The sequence below is a fragment of the Neofelis nebulosa genome, chromosome 7 (assembly GCF_028018385.1).
Source record: "Neofelis nebulosa isolate mNeoNeb1 chromosome 7, mNeoNeb1.pri, whole genome shotgun sequence".
NCBI lineage: Eukaryota > Metazoa > Chordata > Mammalia > Carnivora > Felidae > Neofelis > Neofelis nebulosa.
This window is the reverse complement of record NC_080788.1, coordinates 19,184,166-19,210,331: the sequence shown is the minus strand read 5'-3', so window position 1 is coordinate 19,210,331 and position 26,166 is coordinate 19,184,166. Positions and strand designations below refer to the sequence as shown.

Sequence of the window (26,166 nt, the reverse complement as noted above, 5' to 3'; positions counted from 1 at the left end):
CAACATCTTGGTTCATTGCTTGCATATGAGGCACAAGGGCATAATTTAGAGTGGCAACTCCTAAATAGCTGTTGTAAACTATTTATTTAATTGGTTTTCACTCTGGACAAAATAATCTGTGCTGCCTGGAGTTGCATTCTAGGAGTGAGCGAACTATTTTGTATAACAATTACTATAACAATAGCAAAAGAAAAAGTAACTCAATCACCATTGCTGTTTGTTCCCTGAACCCTAGATTATTAAATTAAAAAAAATTTTTTTAACATTGATTTATTTTTTTGAGAGACAGAGACAGAGTGCAGGTGGGGGAGGGGCAGAGAGAGGGGGAGACACAGAATCCGAAGCAGGCTCCAGGCTCCAAGCTATCAGCACAGAACCCCACCCGAGGCTCAAACCCACAAACTGAGATCATGACCTGAGCCAAAGTTGGAAGCTTAACCGACTGAGCCACCCAGGCACCCTTAGACTATTAAATTTACAGCCAACAAAGTTATGAACATACTGAGGCAAAGTTTTAGGGAAAAAAAAAAAAATCTCTCTGCCCTTGCAGGTGTAGCTCATTCTGATGTGAAGGTTAAGGCCTGGCCCAAGATTTGCCCATTACACAGAGCCTCCCATGGCCAGAGTTGGTTTCTGAGATCTGTAGGAAGTTTGAATTTCAGCTGGAGTTGGACTCAAGGCTTAGGCCTGTTGTTTTACTGAGCTGTATCTGGCCATGCATTCAAAACAGATTACCTCTCTTCATGCCTTCTTTTGGCCAGTTATGTCAGATGGCCCAGGCAACTGAGCTTGAATCGCCAGTTCCCTTCCCAAAGTGTGTGACTTCCCCTTCCTGACTACCCTCTCCCCTGTTCTCACTGCCTCCCTCTGAGTCCAGAGCCACATGAGTCCTGACTCAGTCATAAGCTCCCTGAGTCCAGGATTACCCCTTTCCTTTCTGTAGCCCCACAGCCTGATAGGGAGGAAATATCAACTAGTCTTTCTTGATTATCTTCATTCCATATTTGCACAACTGCAGCTATATTCATAGGACTCATCCTCCCCCAGAGTAGAAATCAGAATGAAATAATTAACACATGAGAAAGAAGTCAGCACTTCTCTTTCTGCACACAAGCCTTGCAGCTGTGGGTGTGACCGAGTTAATGCTACTTCGGATAAGCACATCTCTTAACATTGGATGAGAGACGAAATGAAGCACAGAATTATCTCAGCAGGCTTCAGCTGTTGCTTGGGGTGTGGATTTTTCAGAAGGATATCGGGGTCCACACTCCGGAATTCTTCCTCACCTGAAGTTGGAACTCTGTAACGTCAGGACTCCACCCTCTGATCCTCACCTCTGATTGAGACTTCCTGCCCTCTGGGGTCCTTAGTCCCTCCCATCATACTTGTTCTTTGACCTCTGCTTCTTGGGGTTGTCTATTTCCCCCTTCAACCTCACTTCTCTCTTAATTCTTTGTTCTCTACCTCGTCGGGATCTCATGTGTAGTCTCATGTAGGATGTTACTATCAGCATACTCAGTGCCTGATGCCAGCACTGCAGTGCAAGCCTTCCCATTTCTGACTGTATTCAGCGCTTGAAACTCCTAATTGCTCTCCAGTCTTCCTGTCTCCTGAAACGGACTCCATACCACTGCCAACCAAGTAGCCACATATGTGCCTGGCCAGGGGACTCACGGGGCCTTAACATCCAGCCCTCAGCCCCCTGGGTAGAAGGGCTGTGTCTGCCCAGAGGCAACACCATCCTCCTATCTGCAGAAAGACACCATTTGGGCTCACAGAGGACCTGGCTGCCAAGTGGCCTTTGAAAAATATCTGACCATTTTACTCCTTTGCATAATACTGTTCAGTGGGTGTCATTAGCTAAAGTCCAAGCTACTTAGCATGGGTCTCACACCCTCCATGACAAAGTCCTACTTGACTCACCAGCCTTTTGATGAGAGTGACCATATGATTTATTGGCCAAACTAGAGCACTTCTGAAAGTAAGGGGGCACTATTAAGAAGCGTGCCGAGGCAATGAACTTAGACTGTCGGGGCACCTGTGTGTAACCATCCCACACCTTGGATTCTTACAGTGTAGTAGTACCAAACTGCTGGTCGTGTTCAACGGGAACTGCAATATTTACAAATCAAGATGTTTCGATAGAGTTACTTTGACCACCTTGTGATCAATCTGAGGACATTTTTATTCCTTTCTCTGATTAACTATTAAAAGATGAAATCAAAACATCCTCAAGGTCAATATGTCAAGACTAAAAATTGTTCATAGCTTAAACAATGAGATTAGGGCATCTAATTCTGTTTTCTTCTTTGTTTCTGGTTATTTGATCATAGCATTTTTCCCTCCTTAAAACTTCAATTTCCCACTCCCATTTCCTGCCTTTCCCTAGTTTATCTCCATTATTGTTCAGGACATCTCAAGGATCATCTGTTCCAGGGATCTTTCTCTGACACTTCCTGGCTGGGCTCAGTGCCCATCATCTCGTTCCAACAACACCCTGTGCCTTTTTTATTGTACCTAAAAAAGATATGTCAAAGTCATCTAGATATTCAGGCCTGCCTTGCCCACAAGACTGTAAGGTCCTCAAGGCAAGAATGCTATCTTTTCAATCTTTATATTTTCAGTGCCTAGCACAGTGGTTGACAAATAATAGAATCTCAATAAATATTTGTTGACATGAACAGATTTGAGCTCCTTATTGTACTATGAAATTAAATATACTTATTCTTTATTTCCCAAAGAAGTTATCAGGATACTAATGTAGATTTATACATACTTGGAGCTTTCATGAGGTTGACCTTGGGCATGTTGAAGGTGTAGAGATAGATTACTGTTAAATAATTTTTAATACCATAGATAGAGTCATAGAAGAGGAAGAAACATACCCATGATATCAATGTATGTTGTGCCAAAAGTATGAACAGTGGTATGTTAAACTTCAGTTTGCCATGCCACAGCCAAATTGTTCTGAGAGTATCGGCAGAGTAATTCTTGTTTAATGCAATGAACAATCATGAAACCCATTGAATAACAGGATTCCATTTTGCCTTGTCTTCAAAACTCTCTGGCATAGGTATTTTGAGTAATGGTGTTCGATGTTATTTTAATTTTAAGTATTTGCTTTATAAGCCTAACATATTCTTTTTCCATCTCTCTAGAATGTTTCAGACGTTTAAAGAATGGTTTTGGTTGGAACGGTTCTGGCTTCCTCCAACAATAAAGTGGTCAGATCTTGAAGATCATGATGGACTTGTCTTTGTAAAACCCTCTCATTTGTACATGACAATTCCGTATGCTTTCGTCTTGCTGGTTATCAGACATTTCTTTGAAAAGTAAGTAGTATTTGTGTGTCTTTCCTTCCCATTCCTCTTCTTTGCCCCAACTCTGGAATACTGGAATCTTTGTAAGAGCGTTAAATAATCTGTTGTTCAGAGGTGGCCATTAATGGGCTACAGATTTCTGGGGGAGTTCATCAAATAGTATATACGCCAAACATTATCTAGAAGCCGAACAAGTGAAAATTAGGAGCACAATCTCCTCAAGTGTGTTAGTTTCACAGTGAAGAAAATTGAGGTCAAGAGATGTTAAGGATCATAGGACTTATTAGTGCCAGTGACAACGTGGGGACCCACTTCATCTTCCATGTCCCATGCTGTCTGACAAAGGATAAACGTTCCCAGAAAGTCAGTGCTAGAAGAGTCTGTGTCATTTTGGAATGCCTATAAAATAGCAAAAATGGCTCATTAAAGACCAAACTTAATATTTGCTTTATAGCATAATTTTAAAGGTTTACTGAAAGTTTTAATAGCAGTCCTTCATTCCAAAGTATAAGGAAATCAAAGAAAAAATATCAATTTGCTTTCTCAGAAAAAGCAAACTTTTCTTTTTCTTTAATTTAATTTAAATAGATACTGCTTCCAACCTTTTTATTAAAACTGTGCTTGTGTTATGATAACAGGAGATAAATGTTCATCTATAATCTCCATGGCTGTCTCTATTTCAAAAACTGTTATTAACACATTAACTTTTTTGGAGCAAAAAGAATATTTGAATGTCAAAGTTGGAAAAACTTAAGACAAAACTTGATAAAGATCATTTAGTCCAAGACTAACTGTAATTCAGATCATATGTTTATAACCATTTGCAGGGTCCTTATCTCAAGAGTTAGTTTGACCAACTCTGCTTCATAGACTCTCCAAAAGGTTTTTGTGCAAATAACAACTTTTCTTGGGCCAACAATGTGCTATTGCTATCGAGAGGAAGAGGAAGCCCCTGGATACCACTTAAACTTTAGCTGGAAACATTTGCAAATGTTCTTCCTTTTTGACCATTAATTCCACTTTTTACTCACATGTTTGGATTTGTCAAAGAATGCATAAATAAAGTAGGATTTGCCGCTGCACGTCCGATTTAGCAAATTACTTTCTACTACCCTGAACTCCTTGCTTGTCTTGCATAGCATGTGGTGATCTTTGAATTTGGCATCCAGGTCTTCTCCTGATTTGCACTGCTGATTTCCCACTTCTCGGTGGACAGCTCCATTTTTTACATTTTGATCAGGACTAGAACTAGAAAACTCTTTTGGTTGCCAAAGCAGCACAGCTGTGGAGGACCAACTTGCTCTGTCTTAGCCTAAGCTGCTCCAACAATAATCAGGAAGGAATCCAATCCACTTGTAATTCCTAGGACCATTCTTGCTTCTTCTCAAGAGATTAAGTATAGTCTATGTCATTTTTCCAATCTCCTCATGTAGCTTTAACTCCCAATAATTCACCCTTAGCTTTTTCCATTCACTACAGAAAATGATGTGTTGGTCCACTAGCCTCACATCTCTGTTTGAATGCAATAGAAGTAAGGAAAATCTAACTTGGAAGTGAGATTATGTCTTTTGAAGCATGCATTTATATCTTTTTCAAGGTTTACCATATCATTTGCATTAGATTAAACCACATATGTCATAAATAAAATATTGCTTACACCTTGCATTTGAATAGAAACTTACAGTTTAACAAGTACATAAAATCACAACTGATGTGATCTTAGTCAAGAAAATAAGAAGTGAGTAACCTGGCCAAGATTGCACAGTTAGTATTCAAGGGGTAGATTTGGGACATGAACTGACATGTTATGACACCAAGTTCAGGGCTGTTGGGTTTTTCTTTTCCCATTATACCAGTACTTCTTGGACTTTCACAGTACAATACTCCTGATGGCAGACAAGAGTTAGTTAGTATCTCTTGAAAATGCAGAAAACATAAGCTAGCAAATGTGAAATTTTCTGAACTATCTTAAAAACTCATGTAAATTTGATACTGTTTCAGCATCTCCCATGATATATTTATCACACGAAACCTTTCTTCTTTGGTCCTAGACTGTGTTTATATTACACGTACTCATTCCATGAAGTGACCAGTAGCTGTGATTTGGCTGGTTTATTTTTATCCCTTAGTGCTAGCCAGGAGCCATTTAAGATCAGAAAGTGATGTCCCTTCCTAGAATAGCAAGAACGGAGAGAGAGAATTGATAAAGAACAAAGAAGTAGATCATTTGAAAGGGACTGACATTTGCTTTGTATTTTGGACTCCTTTTCCTTCTAAGTTTTAGCTTGTGGCATATATGTATGTGCATGTTGTTGTTGCTGACTGGGGTTGGTAGTGGGGAGTCCAGCACAGCACTTTCTAACCAGTTTTTCCAGACTCTTCTATGCATTCCTTTATGTGTCTGAAATGTGATTTAAAGGGGATCTGAGCCACTCAAATTTAAATACTTGTGGAATAAACACATTGTCTCAAAGTAAATTGTGGTCCCAGAAAGGTCAAGGCAAGGACGGAGGTGGTAAAGTCAAAAGGTAATCTTTTTTCTTTCATTTAATTGTGCCTTGAATACACTCCCCGTTTCTACCATTTCTACTGAGCAACATAAGCTCATGATGGGCTAATATGTCCCCATTCTTCAAAGAAGGAAAGGTGGAATGACCCATCTGTAGCAATTTCCAAGAGTTGAAGAAGGATTGTTATTAACTGTCCTAAATTGAAATCGTCTCAAAATATGTCTAAAAAACATTAGACTCAAATGTTATCTGAGACTTACATTGCTCCAGATATTTTGTTCTCTCATATAAACCCCGGCTTGGGGCACCTGGGTGGCTCGGTCGGTCGAGCGGCCAACTCTGGCTCAGGTCATGAGCTTACAGTCCGTTAGTCTGTGAGTTCGAGTCCCACCTCAGGCTCTGTGCTGACAGCTCAGAGCCTGGAGCCTGACTTGAGTTCTGTGTCTCCCTCTCTCTCTCTGCACCTCCTCCACTCGCACCCTGTCTCTCTCTCTCTCTCTCTCAAAAATAAATAAACATTAAAAAAATTTTTTTTAATAAATAAAATAAACCCCGGCTTAAACTCTGTTCAAAGAGCCTTTGAATCCTTCGTTAGCAACTGAGAATCGACCATAATTATGCCAGTGGGTTATTGTTTCTGTTTAGGAGAAGTATTTAATTTTTTTTTATGTTTATTTATTTTTGAAAGAGAGAGAGAAAGCAGGGGAGGGGCAGAGAGAGAGGGAGACAGAATCCAGAGCAGGCTCCAGGCTCTGAGCTGGCAGCACAGAGCCTTACATGGGGCTCCAACTCACAAACTGCGAGATCATGACCTGAGCCGAAGTTGGACGCTTACTGAGTCACCCAGGTGCCCTGTGGTTAAGGAACAGTATTTAGACTTCACATGCTTAATATCTGCCTAGGGCTGCCTTCCTTTTATTCTATAAAAGAATATTGAAAAAAGGGGAGGGGGATCTCAAATTGCTAGGCTTTTGGCTCCCAGGCAACTGATGAAGTGCCAGATGAAGAGGGGGCTGTCTGGGTGTCTGCATGGGGCCATCTGAAGGCTCAGTTCTGCAATAGTAGCAAACCTGAGAGACTCATTCCTTGGCAATTAACCTAACATTGAACCGTTTACATGGGAGCAGAAGTTCGCATTCTTTTTTCTTCCTCTTGGACATTTTTTTTTTATATTCCATATCCATAAAATGAAAGTTCAGGCAAGTTAATCTCTAAGGTATTTCTAGAGTTAAGACCTGTCTCCCTTCTCTTTTCAGTTTATCAAATATTTTTATACTCCATTCTTTTCTCCTTTTTCAAAACAGAGTTTTAAATTAAGTACCTCTTCATAATTATTTACACTTACATCAGATGAAGTGATTGATTTTCCAGATTTATTTGAAAAGGAAAGATAATACTAAAATAGAAAACTATATACTTCCTGTGTTTCGTCAAAAATGTTATTTCTGTCCTTGAAACCTGGGCATCTTAAAAAAAAAGAGACCATATTTCTCTTTTTTGGTTAAATTGATAATTTTAATACAGGTGGGTTCTTCAGATCAGCAAGTGTGCTATGGATATGTATATTCACCCATTGTATATATTTATCCATATACTAATCTCCCACATGACCCTCTAGAGTGGAATGTTACACTTTATTCGGCTTTGAGGTTGGTTGTATTCCTTTACTGCATAAAGCTTTTTTTGGCTCAATTCTGCTTTGCTTTTAAAATTGTTCCTAATTTCTTCATTTCTAACATTTGAAAGAGCATTGAGTGACTCTGACTGAGAATATTACCATATTAAAACATTGTATATTTGTGTTATTCTATTAGTAAAAACAATGAATGTTTCCCTCCCAATAAAACGTTTCAACTCGTAGGTTGGACAAATGAACAAATTCCATTATTTATCCAAAACCTTGTCAAATATGTATTTGGAGACTTTGTTAGTTTCGAGGACATCTTAGTTTTTGTTTGATTTGGACATTTTATGTGAAGGGAAAATTAATCATAGTTCTCAAATCATAGCATTCTCTCTTTGGTCTGTGTAAGACCTCTTGACTGATTGATTTGAATTAACTCTTTTCATTAATTACCTTTCATCCTTGTTTCCTAGTCCATTCCTGCCCTCTGGGTTCTAATGGATTTGATGGCTTTTTGTTTGTATGACCCGGCAAAACATGTGCATAAACATAAAGTGCATGTTATCGTTGGTTGACATAAACGGTATTGTGATGAGACCTCATTTTCTTTCTTCTTTGTAAAAATGCAGCCTCGTGTTTTATGATCTATCCACATTGCTCTATGTACATGTGGCGCATACTTAGTTTGTTTTTCTACGTCTCTGAAATGTATGGGCCATTTCCAGGAGAATTCAGTCCACTTGGAAGTTGGATTGGCTTATATATTTTATCAAATTGTTTTAGAAAAAATTTTATTCAACTCCCACGGTCATAAAAAAGTGAATTGAAGAGCTAAATGATCATTCATAACCAAAAATTTCTGGCGTTTAATTAAACACAGAAACCTCTAAGTAAGTACTAAAATAGACTGACCTGGCAGAAGATAGAGCCTTTGTTAGAACTGAAGAAAGAATAGGGACATATCATTATTTTTTAAGATCAGCTTTATTGGGGTATGATTTACATATAATAGAGTTCATCCAAAACTTGATGCCTTTTAGCCACTATACAGTCGTGTAACCATCACCACAATTATGACATGGAAGATTTCCATCAGCTTAAAGACTTCCCTGTACCCTGTCTGGTTTATCTTCTCCCTTCCTACTAGCCCCTGGCAATCACTGATATGCTTTCTATCAGCATAATTTGCCTTTTCTATTACTAGAAATGTAATCATGTAAATCATAGTCTTTTGTGTCTGGCTTCTTTCATTGAACATAATGCACTGGAGATTGTTTTCATGTTGTTGTATGTATCAGTGATTCCTTGTCATTGCTGGGTAGTCTTTCAACACTGATACACCACAATTCATTTATCCTTCAACTAATTGTTGGAAATTTGGATTGTTTATAGTTTTTAGCTATTACAAATAAAGGTGCTATGAATATTTGAGTACAAGAATTTAAGGGGCGCCTGGGTGGCGCAGTCGGTTAAGCGTCCGACTTCAGCCAGGTCACGATCTCGCGGTCCTTGAGTTCGAGCCCCGCGTCAGGCTCTGGGCTGATGGCTCGGAGCCTGGAGCCTGTTTCCGATTCTGTGTCTCCCTCTCTCTCTGCCCCTCCCCCGTTCATGCTCTGTCTCTCTCTGTCCCAAAAATGGATGGAAAATGTTGAAAAAAAAAATTAAAAAAAAAAAAAAAAAAAAAAGAATTTATAAGGACACATGTTCTTGTTTCCCTTGGTAAACTGCTAAAGTATTTGCTCTTCAAAAGACATTGTTAATGTATGTCTATACATACATACAATGGATTTTTATTCATTAATAAAAAGGAACAAACTCCAAATATATCCCCAAATACAAATGGACCTCAAAAACATTAAGTTCAGTGAAAGGAGCCAGATATAAACAATCACATATTATTTTATGATTCCATTACATTAAATATCCAAAAAAGACAAAGTTGTAAAGGCAGAAAATAGATTAGTGATTTCCTGGGGCAGGGGTGAGAGGGAACAAGATTAACAGTAAATATGCATAAGGGATTAGATCGGGACAATGAAAATCTTCTAAAGCTGATTTGTGATGATGATTCTAAACTTGGTAAATTTACTTAAAAAAGCACTGAATAGTATATTTGGAAAAGGTGAATTATATGATATGCAAAAATGCCTTAATGGTTATTATTTTTTTAATGTTTATTTATTTTTGAGAGCCAGAGTGTGAGTGGGGGAGGGGCAGAGAGAGAGAGAGAGAGAGAGAGAGAGAGAGAGACAGCCAGAATCTGAAGCAAGCTCCAGGCTCTGAGCTGTCAGCACAGAGCCCAAAGTGGGGCTCAAACTCATGAACCCTGAGCCGAAGTTGGATGCTCAACCGACTGAGCCACCCAAGGACCCTGCCTTTGTGGTTATTTTAAAAATGTAAATAGAATGAAAAGACAAACCACAGCCTGGGAGAAAATATATGCAAAACATGTATCTAATGAGGGACTAAAATTCAGAATATATAAAGAACTCTTATAATTAAATTATAATAAAAAAATTACTTGATTTTTAAAATGGCAGAAGGCTTGAATAGATAATTCACCAGGGATATACAAATGGCAAGTAAACACATAAAAAGGTGTCCAATATCCTTAGTCATTAGCAAATGCAAATTAAAACCACTACACCCTGGAAATTAACAAAAATGTCAAAGTTCCTCTAAAAATTCTGTCTTCCCTAAAGGCAATCAGAAAACTAGCAAAAATTGTCAAAATAAACTTTTCAGAATTCATAATTAACAATCCAGGGATTGTTGTTTAAGAAAAACAACTGACTCTTGGAAGGAATAGCAAGCTTTGTGGCATATTAACTTCCCTATTTCTATCCTTCCTTTCCACCTCTGTGATAGCCTTGAAAAACCAACAACCTGTAATTTCAGTGGAAACCATCACCTTGGCAGCCATTGAAGGGAGCAGAAGAGAGTTAGAGCTCCTTCAAAGCATCATTACCAGAGAATTATCCTTACCTGACCTGTCTTGTGGTTGCCTAGAATACAGTACTTACAAGGCTGTTGTACTGGATCTGACTCAGAAAAGTCTTTCCTTGAGGGTGCTTGTCTAAAACAAGTAGAGGCAATAGTTTAACTTTGAAACTGCCTGAGGTAGTAGATAACAATTGGGACAAACAATAGATTAAGCAAAATACTTAAAAAGGAAAACTGGAAAGGTTCCTGGGTGGCTCAGTTGGTTAAGCATCCAACTCTTGATTTCAGCTCAGGTCAGGACATCCCAGTTGTGAGATTGAACCCCACATTGGGGTTCCCACTGAGTGTGGAGGTACTTAAGATTCTGTCTCTTTCCCTCTTCCTCTCCCTCTCCCTCTGCCTCTCCCCTCCCCCCCCCGTCAAAAATAAAATAAAAAATAAAGTAAAATAAAATAAAATAAAATGGAAAATGAGATGTCCATAGAGGGCTTTGAAAAGATCGGACATATTCTTGGAAATCAGAAGGCCACTTGAAGTTGTAGAGCTTTGAGTATGTCCAGGGCTATCCACGTGCCCAGGAAAGATCTGAGAAGGCCCTTAGCTCTCACCTCTGGATGATCTTGAGGCTCTGTGCAAAAAGAAAGTGAAGGCTAAGGCAAAGTTGGCAACTGCCTAGCTGAGTGCTGAAGGTGTGTCCCAAAATGTATGCAGAGCTCCTTGGCAAAGACTGAGAGAATTAATGGTTCCAGTCATTTAAGGAAATCTATGTCCAATCATGAAATGATACCTAAGCTAATCCAATAGAGACTCCACTGCCCAAACATGACGAAGAATACAGACTTCACAGATCAGTTCAAAAGAGGAACTAGGTAAACAAATGGACAATGATAACAAACAGCAAAACAAACAAACTCTGAGGAGAGGGACAGTTTCGTTTCTAGAATTGACACATCATATTATTTAACATGTCTGATTGTCAACAAAACTTATGAGGCATGTAAAGAAACAAGGAAGAATGGTTCATGCACAGGAAAAAAATAGTAATCAGCAGAAAGTGTCCCCTACAAAGCCTAGATGTTGGACTTACTAGACAAAAACTCTAAATCAGCTATTTTAAACATGTTCAAAGAACTAGAGAAAACCATGCTTGAGAACTAAAGGAGGGAATGAGAACAATGTCCCACCAAATCAAGAATATCAATAAAAAGATTATAGTTAGAAATTATAAAAGAAATAAGAAATTTTGGAGTTGAAAAGTACAATAACTCATGAAAAACTCACTAGAGGAGTCCAACTGCGTATTTGAGCAGGTAGAAGAGTCATCAGTCTGAGTAAGAGAAAGGAAATAAAAGAATGAAAGAAAATGAAGAACCTTGGAGAGATGTGGGATACCAGGAAGCATAATGACATATGCATAATGGAAGTTCCAGAAGAAGGGGAGAAAATGAATAGGATAGAAAATATTTGAGGAAATATTGCCCAAAATTTCCCCAAATTTGATGACAAACAATATACACATCCAAGAGGCTAAACAAATTCCAGGTAGGGTAAATTTAAAGAGATCAGCAGCTAGATACATCACAGTCAAAAGACAAAGACAGTGAATCTTGAAAGCTCAAGAGGAGCATCTATCATATACAAGAGATCTTCAATAAGATTAAGAGTCGATGTCTTATCAGCAACCATAGAAGCCAAAGGCAGTTGGAAGACATATAAAAAGTGCTGAAATGAAAAAAAAAAGATACTGTCAACTGAACAAGCTATCTTTCAAGATGGAATAAAAATTAAGACATTCTCTGATGAACAAAAACTGGAAGAATTTGTTGCTTCCAGAGCCATCCTACAAGATATATTAAAGGAAATCCTTCAGACTGAAATTAGAGGACAGAAGACAGTAACTTGAATCCACAGGAAGAAATAAAAAGCACTTCCAGTAAAGTCACCTACATAAGAAATAAAAAGGGGGCGCCTTAGTGGCCTAGTTGGTTAAGTGTGCAACTCTTGATTTCATTTCAGGTCATGATCTCACTGTTCAATGAGTTTGAACTCTCATTGGGCTCTGTGCTGACAGTGTGGAGCCTGCTTGGGATTCTCTCTCTCCTGTCCCTCTGCCCCTCCCTGCCCTCAAAATAAATAAATAAACTTAAAAAAAAAAGAAATAAAAAGAAAGTATACACACAGTTTTAATTTATAACACATTTTCCTCCTATCTGATTTAAAAGACAACTGCATAAAACTGAAATCATGAATCTGTGTTGATTAGTATATAATTTATAAATGTATGATTTATATGATAATAACAGCACAGAGAGGGGAGGTAATGAAGCTTTTGTATATTGCTGAAATTATTTTGGTATTAATCTGAACTATGATGTTATAAATGAAAATGCCAATTGTAATCCCTAGGTTAACCACTAGGAAAAATAATTTAAAAGAAGAATATTTTAAGGAAGAGAGAATTAAAAAGATACACTTAAATATCTAACACAAAAGGAGATAGCTTATGGAAGAATAGAGAAATAACAGACATAAGATATATAGAAAACAAATAACAAAATAACAGACCTAAATCCTGTTTTATCAGTAATTAAATATAATTTGCATTAATGTAAATACTTAAGTATTTAATGTAATTAAATACTCCAACTAAAAGGCATAGATAGGAGAGATGGATAGAAATACATGATCCAACTATATGCTTTCTAGAAGAAACACACTTGAGGTTCAAGGACATAAATAGGTTGAAAGTAAAAGTATGGAAAAAGTAAGCAAACAGTAACCAAAAGAGACTTGGAGTGGCTGTACTAATATCAGACAATTTAGACTTTCATAGATTTTTAAATTGTTACTGGAGACAAGGACATTTTATAATGTAAAAGGGTAAATATATCAAGATGATATAATAATTATAAACATATATGCACCTAACAACAAAGTTGTGAAATACATGAAGCAAAAACTGACAGAATTGAAGGGAGGAATAGACAACAAATAGCTGTGAGTGTCTATATCTCACTTTTTAAAGTATTTATTTATTTCTTTATTTACAGACAGCGCAAAGTGGGGGAGGGGCAAAAAGAGAGGGGGACAGAGGATCTAAAGCAGGTTCTATGCTGACAGCAGAGAGCCCAGTATGGGACTTGAACCCACAAACTGTGAGATTATGACCTGACTGGAAGTCCAACCCTTAACCGGCTAAGCCACTCAGGTGCTCCTATATCTCACTTTTAATAATGCATAGAATTAGGGGAGAGATTAAAAAGGAAATAGAAGACTTGATCAGCACTATAAACCAACTTGGTCAACACTACAGACATCTGTAGAACATAGCACCCAATAACAATGGAAGACACATTCTTCTCATGTGCACAAGGAGCATTCTCTAGGATAAACCATATGTTAGGCCATAAAACAAGTCTCAATAATATAAAAAAATGGAAATCATACCAAGTATGTTTTCCAATCACAATGAAATGAAATTAGAAGTCAGTAGCAGAAAGAAATTGGGAAATGAGCAAATATGTGGCAATTGAACAGCATACTTCTAAATAACCAATGAGTTAAAGGAGGAATCATGGTAAATTAGAAAATACTTTGAGATGAATGACAAAGAGAACATAATATCAAAACTTATGAGATGCAGCAAAAAACAGTGAGCAGAAGGAAATTTATAGCTGTGAACACCTATATTAAAAAAGAAGGAAGATCTCAAATCAGTAATCTGACCTTCTACCTTAATAAACTAGAAAAGGGACCCCTGGGTGACTCAAGTCATGGCCTCAAAGATCATGAGAGTGAGCCTCACATCAGTGTCCTTGCTGTTTTTGGGATTCTTCCTCTCCCTCTGTCTTTGCCCCTCCCCTGCTCACACTCACGCGCTCTCTCTCTCTCTCTCTCTCTCTCTCTCTGTCTCTCAAAATAAATAAAATAAACATTAAAAAAAAAGAAGATGCTAGAAAAAAAAGAGCAAACTAAACTTATAGCAAGCAGAAGTTAGGAAATAATAAGGATTAGATTGGAAAGTCAGTGAAAACCAGTACACACCCCATAGAATTGATGAGATTGAAAAGACTGGCAATACCAAGTGTTGGCAGGGATATGGAGTAACTGGAACTCTGGCACTTTACTGGCAGGAATGCAGTGTGGTACAGCCATCTTGGAAAACAGTTTGCCAGTTTCTTATAAAGTTAAGTGTATACTTGTCCTATCAATTCCACTCTGAGATATTTACCCAAGAATCAGGCTATTTTTCTCATAAGTTGGAACTTCAGATAAGAACACAGTAATTCTTTAAGAGAATATCACCAAATAAAACTTTCCAGAACTGCACCTGGGTGGCTCAGTTGGTTAAGCATTCGACTCTTGGTTTCAGCTCGGGCCATGATCTCATGGTTCATGAGTTCAAGCCCCACATTGGACTCAGAGCTGATGGCGCAGAGACTGCTTGGAAATCTCCCTCTCCCTCTTTCTCTGCCCTTCCCCTGCTCGTGCTCTCTCTGTCTCTCAAAATAAATAAATAAACTTAAAAATATAATAAAATTATTCATTTTAATCCCTAGGAGTCTTAAAACGAAACTCTAAGTGAAATGGCTTATCCTAATTCCTGGATCTTATATATAAATATATTTGGTTTTACATAAAGTAGATTTGAGAACAACATGCAACTTATTTTTTTAAGTTATTGCTTGTATAAGAGGGTCTCAAAATTTGCTCTCCTTGAACTTCTTTGTCAGCCAGAGGTTGGTTGTAGATAGCCCAAGAATAACATGACCCAATGACTGGTCCTTCATTTGGAACCTAAAGTTACAGCTTGAGTTTTCTGGTGTCATTGTGGGTTCATTCTCAGATTTTGGACTTACTTTCTTTCATATTTTGTAGGTTTATCGCCATGCCTCTAGCAAAAGCATTTGGCATTAAAGAGGAAGTTAGAAAGAAGATTATACCAAATACCATCTTAGAGAATTTTTTCAAATGTTCCACAAGGCAACCATCTCAAGTAAGTACAAAGTCTTTGTTTTGGGATTAAAAAAAACAAACAAAAAAAAACAACTCCTTTCTTAATGTTTCAGTCACCAGTGGTTTACCTCATCTGTACAAGATATCTGTTCCAGTTAACCATTAAATGATTTGATTCATTTGGATTTTTTCCCTCTATTGAGGGCATATGTTATATGCTTGGAATGCATTCCAAACATAATATAAAATGACAAGTAAATATTATAATATAAAATAACCAATGTTCGTAGCTGAACTATTGTTTTCAACTAAAGTGTTTAACAATCAATGCCATAATTTAGGTATAAAGATCAAAATTAAATTTTGGAGGGTAGATATGCCAAGTATACTAATATATACACAAAGTACAAAATATACTTATACAAAAGTACACTAATCACAAAAGACCGTTGTTAAGGCAGAGTAGCTCCTATCTGAGACTTCTGATGATTGTGGCACCATTGATATACATTGCACACATTTTTAAAGTCTTCACTGGGATGGCTTTTGTGAGAAGGGGCACTTCATTTTATCCAAGGCCTCAACACATTCAGAAATGTGCTGTGCTCCTACGATGCCCCAGAGATAGAAATTTTAGGAAAGTCAGAATTCTATTCACAATACAAGATGCACTTAATGAAATGTTGTAGTACACTGCTTGTGTGCATAACATTAAAAAAAAAAAAGGGTTTTGATGTAATGGCTGTAAAAAAGATAGTGTCTAGGCAAGTCTAGTTTCATTTTCCCACCATAGTTAAAATGAGAGATGGAATACAAACTGTTTCAAAAGTGGTACACCCTCTATGATGACTACAGACAGCAATCACCAGTAATTTTGGAAGTCGAGAGTGTATGCTAACACAGTTTAGGATAGGTAGATTTTTTTACACTTTATTTATTTTGAGAGAGAGAGAGAGAACAGGTGAGGGGCAGAGAGAGAATCCCAAGCCAGCTCTGCAGTACGGAGCCTGATGCAGGGCTCGAACCCACGGACCGTGAGATCATGACCTGAGCTGAAGTCAAGAGTCGGTCAATTAACCGAGTGAGCCACCCAGGCGCCCCTAGGATAGGTAGATTTTTAAGGGCGCTGAACTTTATTTGCTGAATTCAGTTGTTTCATGATAACTGTTTCTATTGTTGGTCTGGTGGGCTCCCTGCCCAAAGAAGGCATGTGGAAGTCTGAGCACATAGCATGAGGCATCATGTCCAGAATAGTTCACAGCTAGCCAGCACTGTCTGTAACTTATTCTGCCCTCAGCTTCTGTCCTGGAATTCTTTGTTTTTTCTAAAATGAGGGCAGTCTGACAAGCCATTTCCACGTGTTTTTTATTTCCACCTGCTCTAAATGACTGCTGTTGTTTAATTCAGTACTGTTGTTACTACTGGTGATGATAGTGCCCACACATCATTTCACATTTCTTGAAATGTGTTTATGAGAAATTGGGACTCTTTCAGAGAGTCCCTATTATTTTTCTCTCTTTCTGTTTGAGGACAACGAACTTGGGTAATACCTTATATAACACATAAGGAACTGTGCTATGCTACCCATCACTTGATATATTTGTTATAGCAAAACCTTCAGGTCAGCTTTTAGGAAATTTAAAATTATGTAGAAAATTTTATCTTTATCAAGTCTCCCTGCTGTGGAGAGAAAAGAGCCATGTGACAGTTGAAGAAGTACTAACATAACATCTTGCACAATTTTCTGTGCATTGTAGGTATTGTTTTGTATATCAATAAGAAAATACTTCTAGAGACTTTTGTTTGCAAGAGGATTCTATCCCAATAATATTAGAGTATATGAAGCCAGTATTGTCAAGACTGATGTTCAACCAGATTCATCTGTGCTCTAAAACAGAAAATAAATTTCTTCAAATCATGTTCGAGTGCTATTTCTAGATGCAATTTATTAAGCAGATATCTGTAGAAATGATGGGATAATAAAATTGAGTTGTTCCCAGGTTTGAGAAGATTCTAGTATGAGAGCAGGGACTTTCTTTTGCTCACTGCCGAATGTCCAACATCTAGAATGGTGCCTGGCACTTGTGAATAGAGGCCCACTAAATATTTTCGAATGACTGAATATATAAAACTTTTATAACAGTCAAACTAGACCCAGAACTCTTTCAGTCTACAAGCAAATAGGATATAGTGCTGCAGCATAGCAGTATATGTCCTACTGTGGACCAACCAACAGCATTTGAAGCATGTCCTCTGTTTCGAGGAATCAATTCTTGCTTGCAAAGTATTTCAGAAGTAAAGGAATGCTTTTTCTTAAATGATTTTCAGCCCATGGTGTCCTTTCTGGGTTCAGCCATAATCTCTGGCACTGATGTAGCACAGGATAGTTTGCACAGCACGTTTTCCCTCAGGAGCCCCCAGATCCTGTAACCATCCCCGTGAGGTGATGCAGGAAGCAAGCACTTATGCTGTTAGCACCCCGTTTCCACAGGGGGTCAGAGGAAGTGCTCCGGGCTACCCAGCGATGAAGTAGCAGAACTGGGTCCTCTGCTCTCAGTTCCCTGCCATATTTTGTTATGGAAATACTGTGTTCTTGCTTCCTGTGAGGGAGTTTGATGTGCGTGGGGCTCGTGGGCTAGGGAATCTAGACTTCCAGAGTTGTCCAGCACGAGGTCCTCGCTGTGAGAGCAGAGGGATTGGACAAAAAGGCGAAAGATGTCCATCTCCAGATGTGTTCCTGCGCCTCCATTCAGTTCACACCGCAAGAGGGGGACTTTAACAGTGCAAATGTCCGGTCACCCCCAAGATAGATCCCCAACAAAGCCCCCCTTGATGTGAGCCTAGCCACATTTTCCCTCCTTTCCTCTTCCTATGTTTCTACCCAGCCAGACTTCTTTCTGTTCCTCAGGCTTCCCTGTGCATCCACACTCTCATCTCCAGATGACCTCATGTGCTGGACCCTCTGCCAGGACACTTCCCTTCTTTATCCTCTCCTTCTCAGGGCATTTTTCAGGGTCCAGCGTATGTGTGACTTCCAGGAACTGCTTACACAGAGTTAGGTCCCATGGTATCCTAATCTTCCCCTGTCTTAGCACTCTTGGTATTTGATTGGAATTCTTTTGTTTTATTTTCTTACTTCCTCACCAGACTGTACCCTGTGAAAGGGAGGCCCACATCAGGGTTACTCATTTGGACCTCCAATGACTGGCACAAGGCCTGCAAAAAGTAGACACCAATCAATGGTTTTGCCAACTCAGTCTCCTCAAGAGCACAAAAGCAAAACAACAACAAAAAACAACAGCAGGTGAACCCTTAGCCTATAAAAAGAATAGGTATTAGGGCAGTTTACCAGAGTATAATATCGGCTATATCCTGTTTTTGTTTTGTCTTGTTTTCCTTCTTGCAGATTAAATCACAGGTAGCAATTTAGTAGGGACATAGAAGCTGCAATTAGTCTTTTGCCAGTCTTTAGCATGAGAGCTTCGTTTTGAATTTTATCTACTGTTACCTTGTGCTACTGAACAATTATGCGAATTATGCACAACAACATAGCAGAAACTGTATGACTGAACACAGACTATTGGGTGTCCTGCCACTGGGGAGGCTTTGTTCGGCCCTTGCAATGTTGATCCACAATTGTTTTTTTTGTTGGGTTTTTTTGTTTGTTTTTCGGTTTTTGGGTTTTTTTTTAATGTTTATTCATTTTTTGAGAGACAGAGAGCCCAAACCAAGTGGGGGAGGAACAGAGAGAGGGGGAGACACAGAATCCGAAGCAGGCTCCAGGCTCTGAGCTGTCAGCACAGACGCGGGGCTCAAACCCAGGAACTGCGAGATCATGACCTGAGCTGAAGTCAGATGCTTAACCGACTGAGCCACCCAGATGCCCCCAAAATTGGTTTTAAATTTATTTTGATAGGCACCTGGTGGCTCAGTCAGTTAAGCATCTGACTCTTGGTTTGGGCTCAGGTCATAATCTCACAGTTCGTGAATTCAAGCCCCGCGTTGGACTCTGCACTGACAGTGCAGTCTGCTTGGGATTCTCTCTCTTTCCCTCTTGATGTGGCCCTTCCCTGCTCGCATGCTTGCTCTCTCTCTCTCTCTCTCTCTCTCTCTCAAAATAAATAAATAAATAAAAATAAAAAAGAAATTTACTTTGAGGTATTAGTCATCAACATTAAAATCCCTGGTGATTTCACATAAAAGCTCTGTGTGTACACTTGGACTCTGGGAACCATCAGCCAGAGCTTGTTCATGGCCGCACTCTTGGGGGAGGGCATGTGCTTTTCTTTCCACTGCATCTGTAGCTCCTGCTTGTTTCCTCCACACTGAAGCTGAGGGCCAGTATGAAATTTTATTTTTTCTAGTGACGAGAAAATGGAAATATTTCTTGTACTGGTGTTGGAAAATGAAAGATCAAGAGAGCAGGTGTTTCAGAAAATTACAGAGCTAATTTCTCCATGCTGGCTGAAAGAACTGTGGGTTTAATGTATAAAACCTGCCTGTGTGAAAAGAATACAACTTCCAATCCCACCACGAAACAGACCTGGTCTACTCAATCATGTTTGTTTCTTGTCTGGCCCAAGGAGAACTTCGAGTTTATGACCTTTGGGCTAATCGATCATCCATATTATTTCCAGATTTAAATAATAATTTCTGCCTCCCAGAAGAGAAGCCATCATCACTATTATATTCTGCAATCTTTACTTTTTTTTATGATTGATATTATTTTGGACTCATTTGAAATAGGCTCTACATCTGATTAAATGTGAAAGTGATGGCCAACACCTGTTTGTGTCTTTCCTGTATTATCTTTTGGAGCCATCAGAAAGATCGTGTGAAAGAACAGAAAGTGCATTACCCTAAGTTCTTGTCCTTGCTTTCCTATTAACTTTAGGTCTTGGAAAACTTACTAACATGCTTGGTGTTCCAGCTTCTCATAGGAAAGATGAGGCAGTTGGATCTGATCAACATCTAAGCTATGCTTCTCTACCTGGTACCTGGGAAGCCCTCAATAAAACTTTGCTGATTGAGTGAGCTCACATCTGCAGCTTGAATGTATGGGTTGCTGCCAACTTACAGAGAATTGATCGTTTTTAGTAACTCAGAGTGCTGGGAAACTAACAGCCTTTTCTTTTTTTTCCTGTGTATGTGTGTGTGTGATTCCATAAGCAAAAGAGGCAAATTCACTGTCCCAAGATCTAACACATGGTCTCTCTCCTCTCCAGTGCACAAACTCTTGTAAGCCAGTTGCACTGTCTCTTGACTGCTGGCCAATATGACTGCTCTTTATCACTTGTTCATTCATTTTATCGCCTTTCAGGATGATATTTATGGACTGGCGAAGAAGTGTAACTTGACAGAGCGCCAGGTGGAAAGATGGTTTAGGAGTCGGCGGAATCAACAGAGGCCTTGCAGGATGAAAAGATTCCAAGAAGCTTGGTAAGTAGGACAGTTCAAGCTTTTGAAATGTCATGATTTTACATGGAGCAGGATGGTCATTTCAGAAAGAACATTGAAATTGGAGCAAAAGAAGTTTTGAACCCAGCTCTGTCACTGACCAGTTGGGTGTTTTAGGCTAGTCACCCATTGACCTTCTCTGCTTCAGTTTCCTTCTCCATGAAATGGGGCATGCTATGAACTCTCTGAAATGAATAGGACATATTATGTATTCACCTTGAAGTCCAGAAAAACAATACAAACGTCTTAACTGGTGTTTATTTTTTCTAGGGTAGAGGTTGGCCCTACTTCACAAGACTTTATCACCTGTTTCCAAGCACATTCCAATTATTATATCACATTATAAGAGCAGAAAATGAGACGGTGTCTGTTCCTCTGTCTCGCTTGGCTCCTCCTCCACCAGCCCCTCCACCCCTTGCCTGTGGACTGGATGGCCAATTCCTCTGGGTTTCCCAGTTGGTTTTAGCAGGGGAGTCAGGGTAGGCTAGGGTACCAAGTAAGATTTTTCAGAGCTGGCTACTTTGAATATGCTCTGCAGGCAGTGAGGCTGCATTGCACTTATTTTTGGTTTCATTTGGGCTCTGTGGGTTTTTTTTCCCCCTCCTGTAGAATTTTGTTGTACTTTGGGTTACTCCCTTGGTGGCAGAAATTGATACCTGGGTGAAAAAGGAACACTAGGTCACCACTCTTACTCTTTTCCTCCTCTTTTTTTTTCCTTTTTTCTTTTTTTTTTTTGAGAGAGAGAGAGTGCATGAGTGGGGGAGAGGGGCAGGGAAGAGAGAGAGAGAGAGAGAGAGAGAGAGAGAGAGAGAGAGAGTTTCAAGCAGGTCCCATGACCAGTGCAAAGCCCAATGTAGGGGCCTGATCCCACGACCCTGGGATCATGACCTGAGCCGATATCAAGAGTCAGATGCTTGGGCACCTGGGTGGTTCAGTCGGTTAAGCATCCAACTCTTGGTTTCAGCTCAGGTCATGATCTCATGGCTCATGAGCTCGAGTCCCACGTCAGGCTCTGGACTGGTGGTGCAGAGCCTGCTTCGGATTCTCTCTTCCTCCCCCACTCACTCTGTCTCTGTCTCTCTCAAAATAAATAAATAAACTTTAAAAAAAAGAGAGAGAGATGCTTAACTGACTGAGCCACCTAGGCACCCCCTTTTCCTCTGCTTTGCATCCAGACAAATGCTCATTTATTAGGTTGTGTTTGATTCCACACTTTATACACTAATAGCATCCCTTCCTTCTCCCTCTTTCTTACAGTTCTCTCATTGCCGGTGATTTTCACCAGATATATTATTTTATTTTAATGGTGAAGTGAATAGCGAGCTGATGTAAGAGTGTCAAATAAATAGAGTCTGAGGCTAAGCTTTAATGGCTTCCTTCAGTTTACCTGGATATTCCTGACTGATGTGATCTGGCTGTGATGCTGATCGTGTGTAGGAGTACAGCCCACGTCTTCAGGGTGTCTCAAAACAGTAATTTCTCATCACTGGCTTCCAATGGAAGTTCAATGTGAATGTCCTGGTTTGTTTTCTTTTCTTTTTTCTTAAGTGTTTATTTATTTTAGAGAGAGAGAGAAAGAGAGAGAGAGAGAGAGAGAGAGAGAGAGAGAGAGAGAGAGAATGAACGGGGGAGGGGCAGAGAGAGGGGGAGACACAGAATCCAAAGCAGGTTCCAGGCTCTGAGCTGTCAGCATAGAGCCCAATGCGGGGCTTGAACTCACAAACCGTGAGATCGTGATCTGAGCTGAAGTCAGACACTTAACCGACTGAGCCACCCAGGCACCCCTCCTGGTTTGTCTTCTAACTAGCTCTTTGATTTTTAGCTCTTGAGAGATTAATATTGTTGCTACTGATGTCAGCTTGGCATGACAGAATCTCTTTAAACCATTAGTGCAAACACTAAAAAGTCTCATATTACATATTACATCTTCCTGTTTGCCTACTGTCATTCATTAATTTTTTTCTAGTAAATGATTCTTATCTTAAATAAAGTCCCCAGGCAGGAATTAATTGTCTACTCCTGAGCTGGATCATGCGCCCCTGAAAGTCTGTGATAATTTCTTATACATTACAGTGCCTTACAGCTTAAATTTTTTTTAAATGTTTATTTATTTTTGAGACAGAGAGACAGAGAACGTGAGTAGGGGATGGGGAGAGAGAGAGGGAAACACAGAATCCGAAGCAGTCTCCAGGCTCTGAGCTTTCAGGACAGAGCCCCACGTGGGGCTTGAACTCATGAACTGTGAGATCATGACCAGAGTCGAAGTTGGAGGCTTAACTGACTGAGCCACCCAGCTACCCAACAGTGCTGACTTACAGTTTATGAATAATTTTGCAGCCTCCCACCAATGGTGTGAAACAATCAGGAAAGGTGGAGCTAGCTCTGTGTAAGAAATGAAAATTTTTTCAACTTACACAGTGCCTTATGTCAATGAAATCTCAATAAAAATGGAGAGGAAAAGAAAAAGAAATGACAAACTAGAGGTCCATCTTCTTAAAGGAATTTGCTTGAGATAACCTAGCTGTTGGCCGGGCTACTGCACTCGTATCTTCTGACTCCTTTTGTGGTATTCTTTCTGCTCCATGGTACTGCCCCTTGACACCTAATGCTTACCTCTTAGCAAGGAGAAACCCACCATATCAGCTAACTGGTTGGGTCAACAAGGCCTAACACTTGGGAATCTGGCTGTCAATTAGCCTGCTGAAAGTCAGCCTAATAATTCAGGCCATGGAAGGGAATTTCAAATTGTCAACTATTCATCAGTCAGGCAAAGGAGAGGGTTATGTTGACGGTCTTCTCTGTATGTGGCACTCTCCCACATTGGGTGGAGTTCTAGATTTTAGGAGGGAAATAAAAGTGGAAGGCCTGGTCACTCGCCTTACACAGCTAATCAGGGAGACAAGACTATCGCTTAGGAAACCACAACATCCATCCAGTGATTCCACCCCGATGGTGCATGAGCCTGTATACCTGTAGTTCACGGTCATGTTTAGATGCATTGTGGGCATTCAGAGGAGATGGTGTCAGTAAGCCTGGATACGTTAGAGAAAGGGAGGTCAGACCAAGAGGAATGAGTTGGGATTTCCATGAGAAAAGAAATCAGGATTGGAGAGTAGCATGTTTCAAGTAAGGCAAAGACACAAAGCAGGAAATTCTACAATGTGTTCAGGAAGTAGGAGAGGGCCAACAAATAAAATTTAAGCTTTACCTTCTTCTTTAGAAATGTCACAAATTTCCTCTAAGTCAGAACACTGCTATTATAGACTAAATAAATAGACGAAAGCAAAATGCCAAGCTATTTAATTACACTTTATTGCACCAGCTATGGGATGTGCTATGGGAATCATAGGAAGAGATACTTAGCCCCAGGCATTTTGGAAATCTCAGGAAACTTATTTCCCAACACCAAGCTTTTACAAATTATTCTCCAACAGGCAGAAACTCCTCTATAATATCAGGATGAACACCTTAAGTTTACTGTATTGTTTCCTTGGTTACTTTCTTTTTTTTTTTTATTGAGGTATAGTTGACATATAATATTAGATTAGTTTCAGCTGTACAACATGGCGATTTGACATTTATATACATTCCAAAGTGATCACAACAATAAATCTAGCAACCATCTGCCACCATATAAAGTTGTTACAGTATTATTAACTACATTCCCTATGCTGCACATTGCATCCCCGAATTTTACACACTTAATAACTGGTAGTTTGTACCTTTTAATCTCCTTCCTTTATTTCATCCATTCCCCTATACCCTCCCCTCTGGCAGACACCAGATTGTTGTCTGTATCTGTGAGTCTGTTTCTGTTTTGTTTTATTTGTTCATTTGCTGTGGGTTTTTTTTTTTTTGATCCTACATCTAAGTGAAATCGTATGGTATTTGTCTTTCTCTGTATGACTTATTTCACTTAGTATAACACCTTCTAGGTCCATCCACATTGTCACAAATGACAAGATTTCATTTTCATACATGTTCCACTGTGTGTGTGTGTGTGTGTGTGTGTGTGTGTGCGCGTATTCCATGTGCCCATGGACACATTCCATTGTGTCCATATATATCACATCTTCTTTATCCAGTCATCTGTTGATGGGCACCTGGTTGCTTCCATATCTTGGCTATTGTACTTCTTTACTTTTTAAAATAATGACCCCTAAGTCCTGTTCCTCAGAATTCAGGGTTTTAATCCACACTGCATCCTTTATTTTTAAAGCAAATTCCATATTACCTGACCACTTTTTAAAATAAGCATTTCCATCTAGCGGTGAGAAGTTTATTATGAAAATACCAGGTAATTCCCAGTACTCAATACCTGGAGCATTCCTCTGGCTGGGTGGGCTGCCATCTTGCCTTAGCTGACCCTGGGGCTGGTCCCTGCCTGCTCCACTGGGCCTTGCCCATTCCTGAGCCCTGCCACTGCCCTTGTCAGCTTCTGTTGCCATTGCCCGAATTTACTCTGTCCAGTCCCCCTGGCTGTACTTACTGTCTGAGCCTGACCAATCAGTTTCTGGATTTCCTCCCCCCAACCCCCCCCACCACCAAGAGATCGTTTTCCCTTGCGATTATATTTGTCTGCATCTTTCCTGGGAGAAAGGGAAGTTTTACCAACTATTTCATCTGAAACCAGTGAAACAATATTGGCCAATGATAAGACCTTATCATTTGTCTTATAATTAGTGAAGGGCAGCCGCTCTCAAACTTCTTGGTTTGAAAGTGTCAAAGACCACAAAGAGCATTAGCTTGTGTGTGTTATGCCTACCGATATTGGAAATGAAAGCTGAGACATTTATAAAATACGAGAGTACACAAGCACACAGTGTATCAGCTCTTAGAGCAAAGATGGCGCCCCACGTCAGGTAGCCTCTGGAAATCACTGTATGCTTGTGAGGGGATGAGTGAAAATGGCAATAACACGGTGGTGGTGTTATGAAAATATTTTGATGCCAGGAATTCCTCGCACACACCTTGAAACCCCTGGGATGGTGTAATGCAACCTGACAAGACCAGTCCAGGAAAATGTTGACACTTGGGTTTTGTGCTTGCATCTGATGGTCACTGCACAGCCTCGGGGAGTTATGTGATCTCTCCCAACCTCTTTTGTCCTTTAGTGGTAGCCACCTTATCTGCCCTTTATCCATAATGAGGAGCTAATTACAGTTCCTAGTCCACAAACGTGAAGATAGAAATGTGATAACACACATGTGCTTAGCACAGTGCTTGGCACAGAGTCAAGAGGTCAGTAGATGTTGGTATATAATGAAATATATGTGCTATGTACCCATCACGGACTTTAATTATTACCAACTGAAGGCAATCCTGTGTCATCTGTGTCCCTGACCTACTTTTCTCT

At 39.5% G+C, this 26,166-nt stretch overlaps 1 protein-coding gene across 6 annotated transcripts in view; it reads left to right on the top strand.

Moving 5' to 3' along the window:
* Window positions 1–26,166, top strand: part of CERS3 (ceramide synthase 3) — a 125,884-nt gene that overhangs the window by 36,315 nt on the left and 63,403 nt on the right. For all 6 annotated transcript variants that reach the window (XM_058736758.1, XM_058736756.1, XM_058736754.1 and 3 more), the window contains 3 exons: window positions 3,159–3,332; window positions 15,276–15,393; window positions 20,674–20,792. In XM_058736758.1, coding sequence (XP_058592741.1) covers window positions 3,160–3,332; window positions 15,276–15,393; window positions 20,674–20,792 — 410 coding nt within the window. In that variant the 5' untranslated portion in view covers window position 3,159. The remainder of the gene's footprint in view (window positions 1–3,158; window positions 3,333–15,275; window positions 15,394–20,673; window positions 20,793–26,166) is intronic.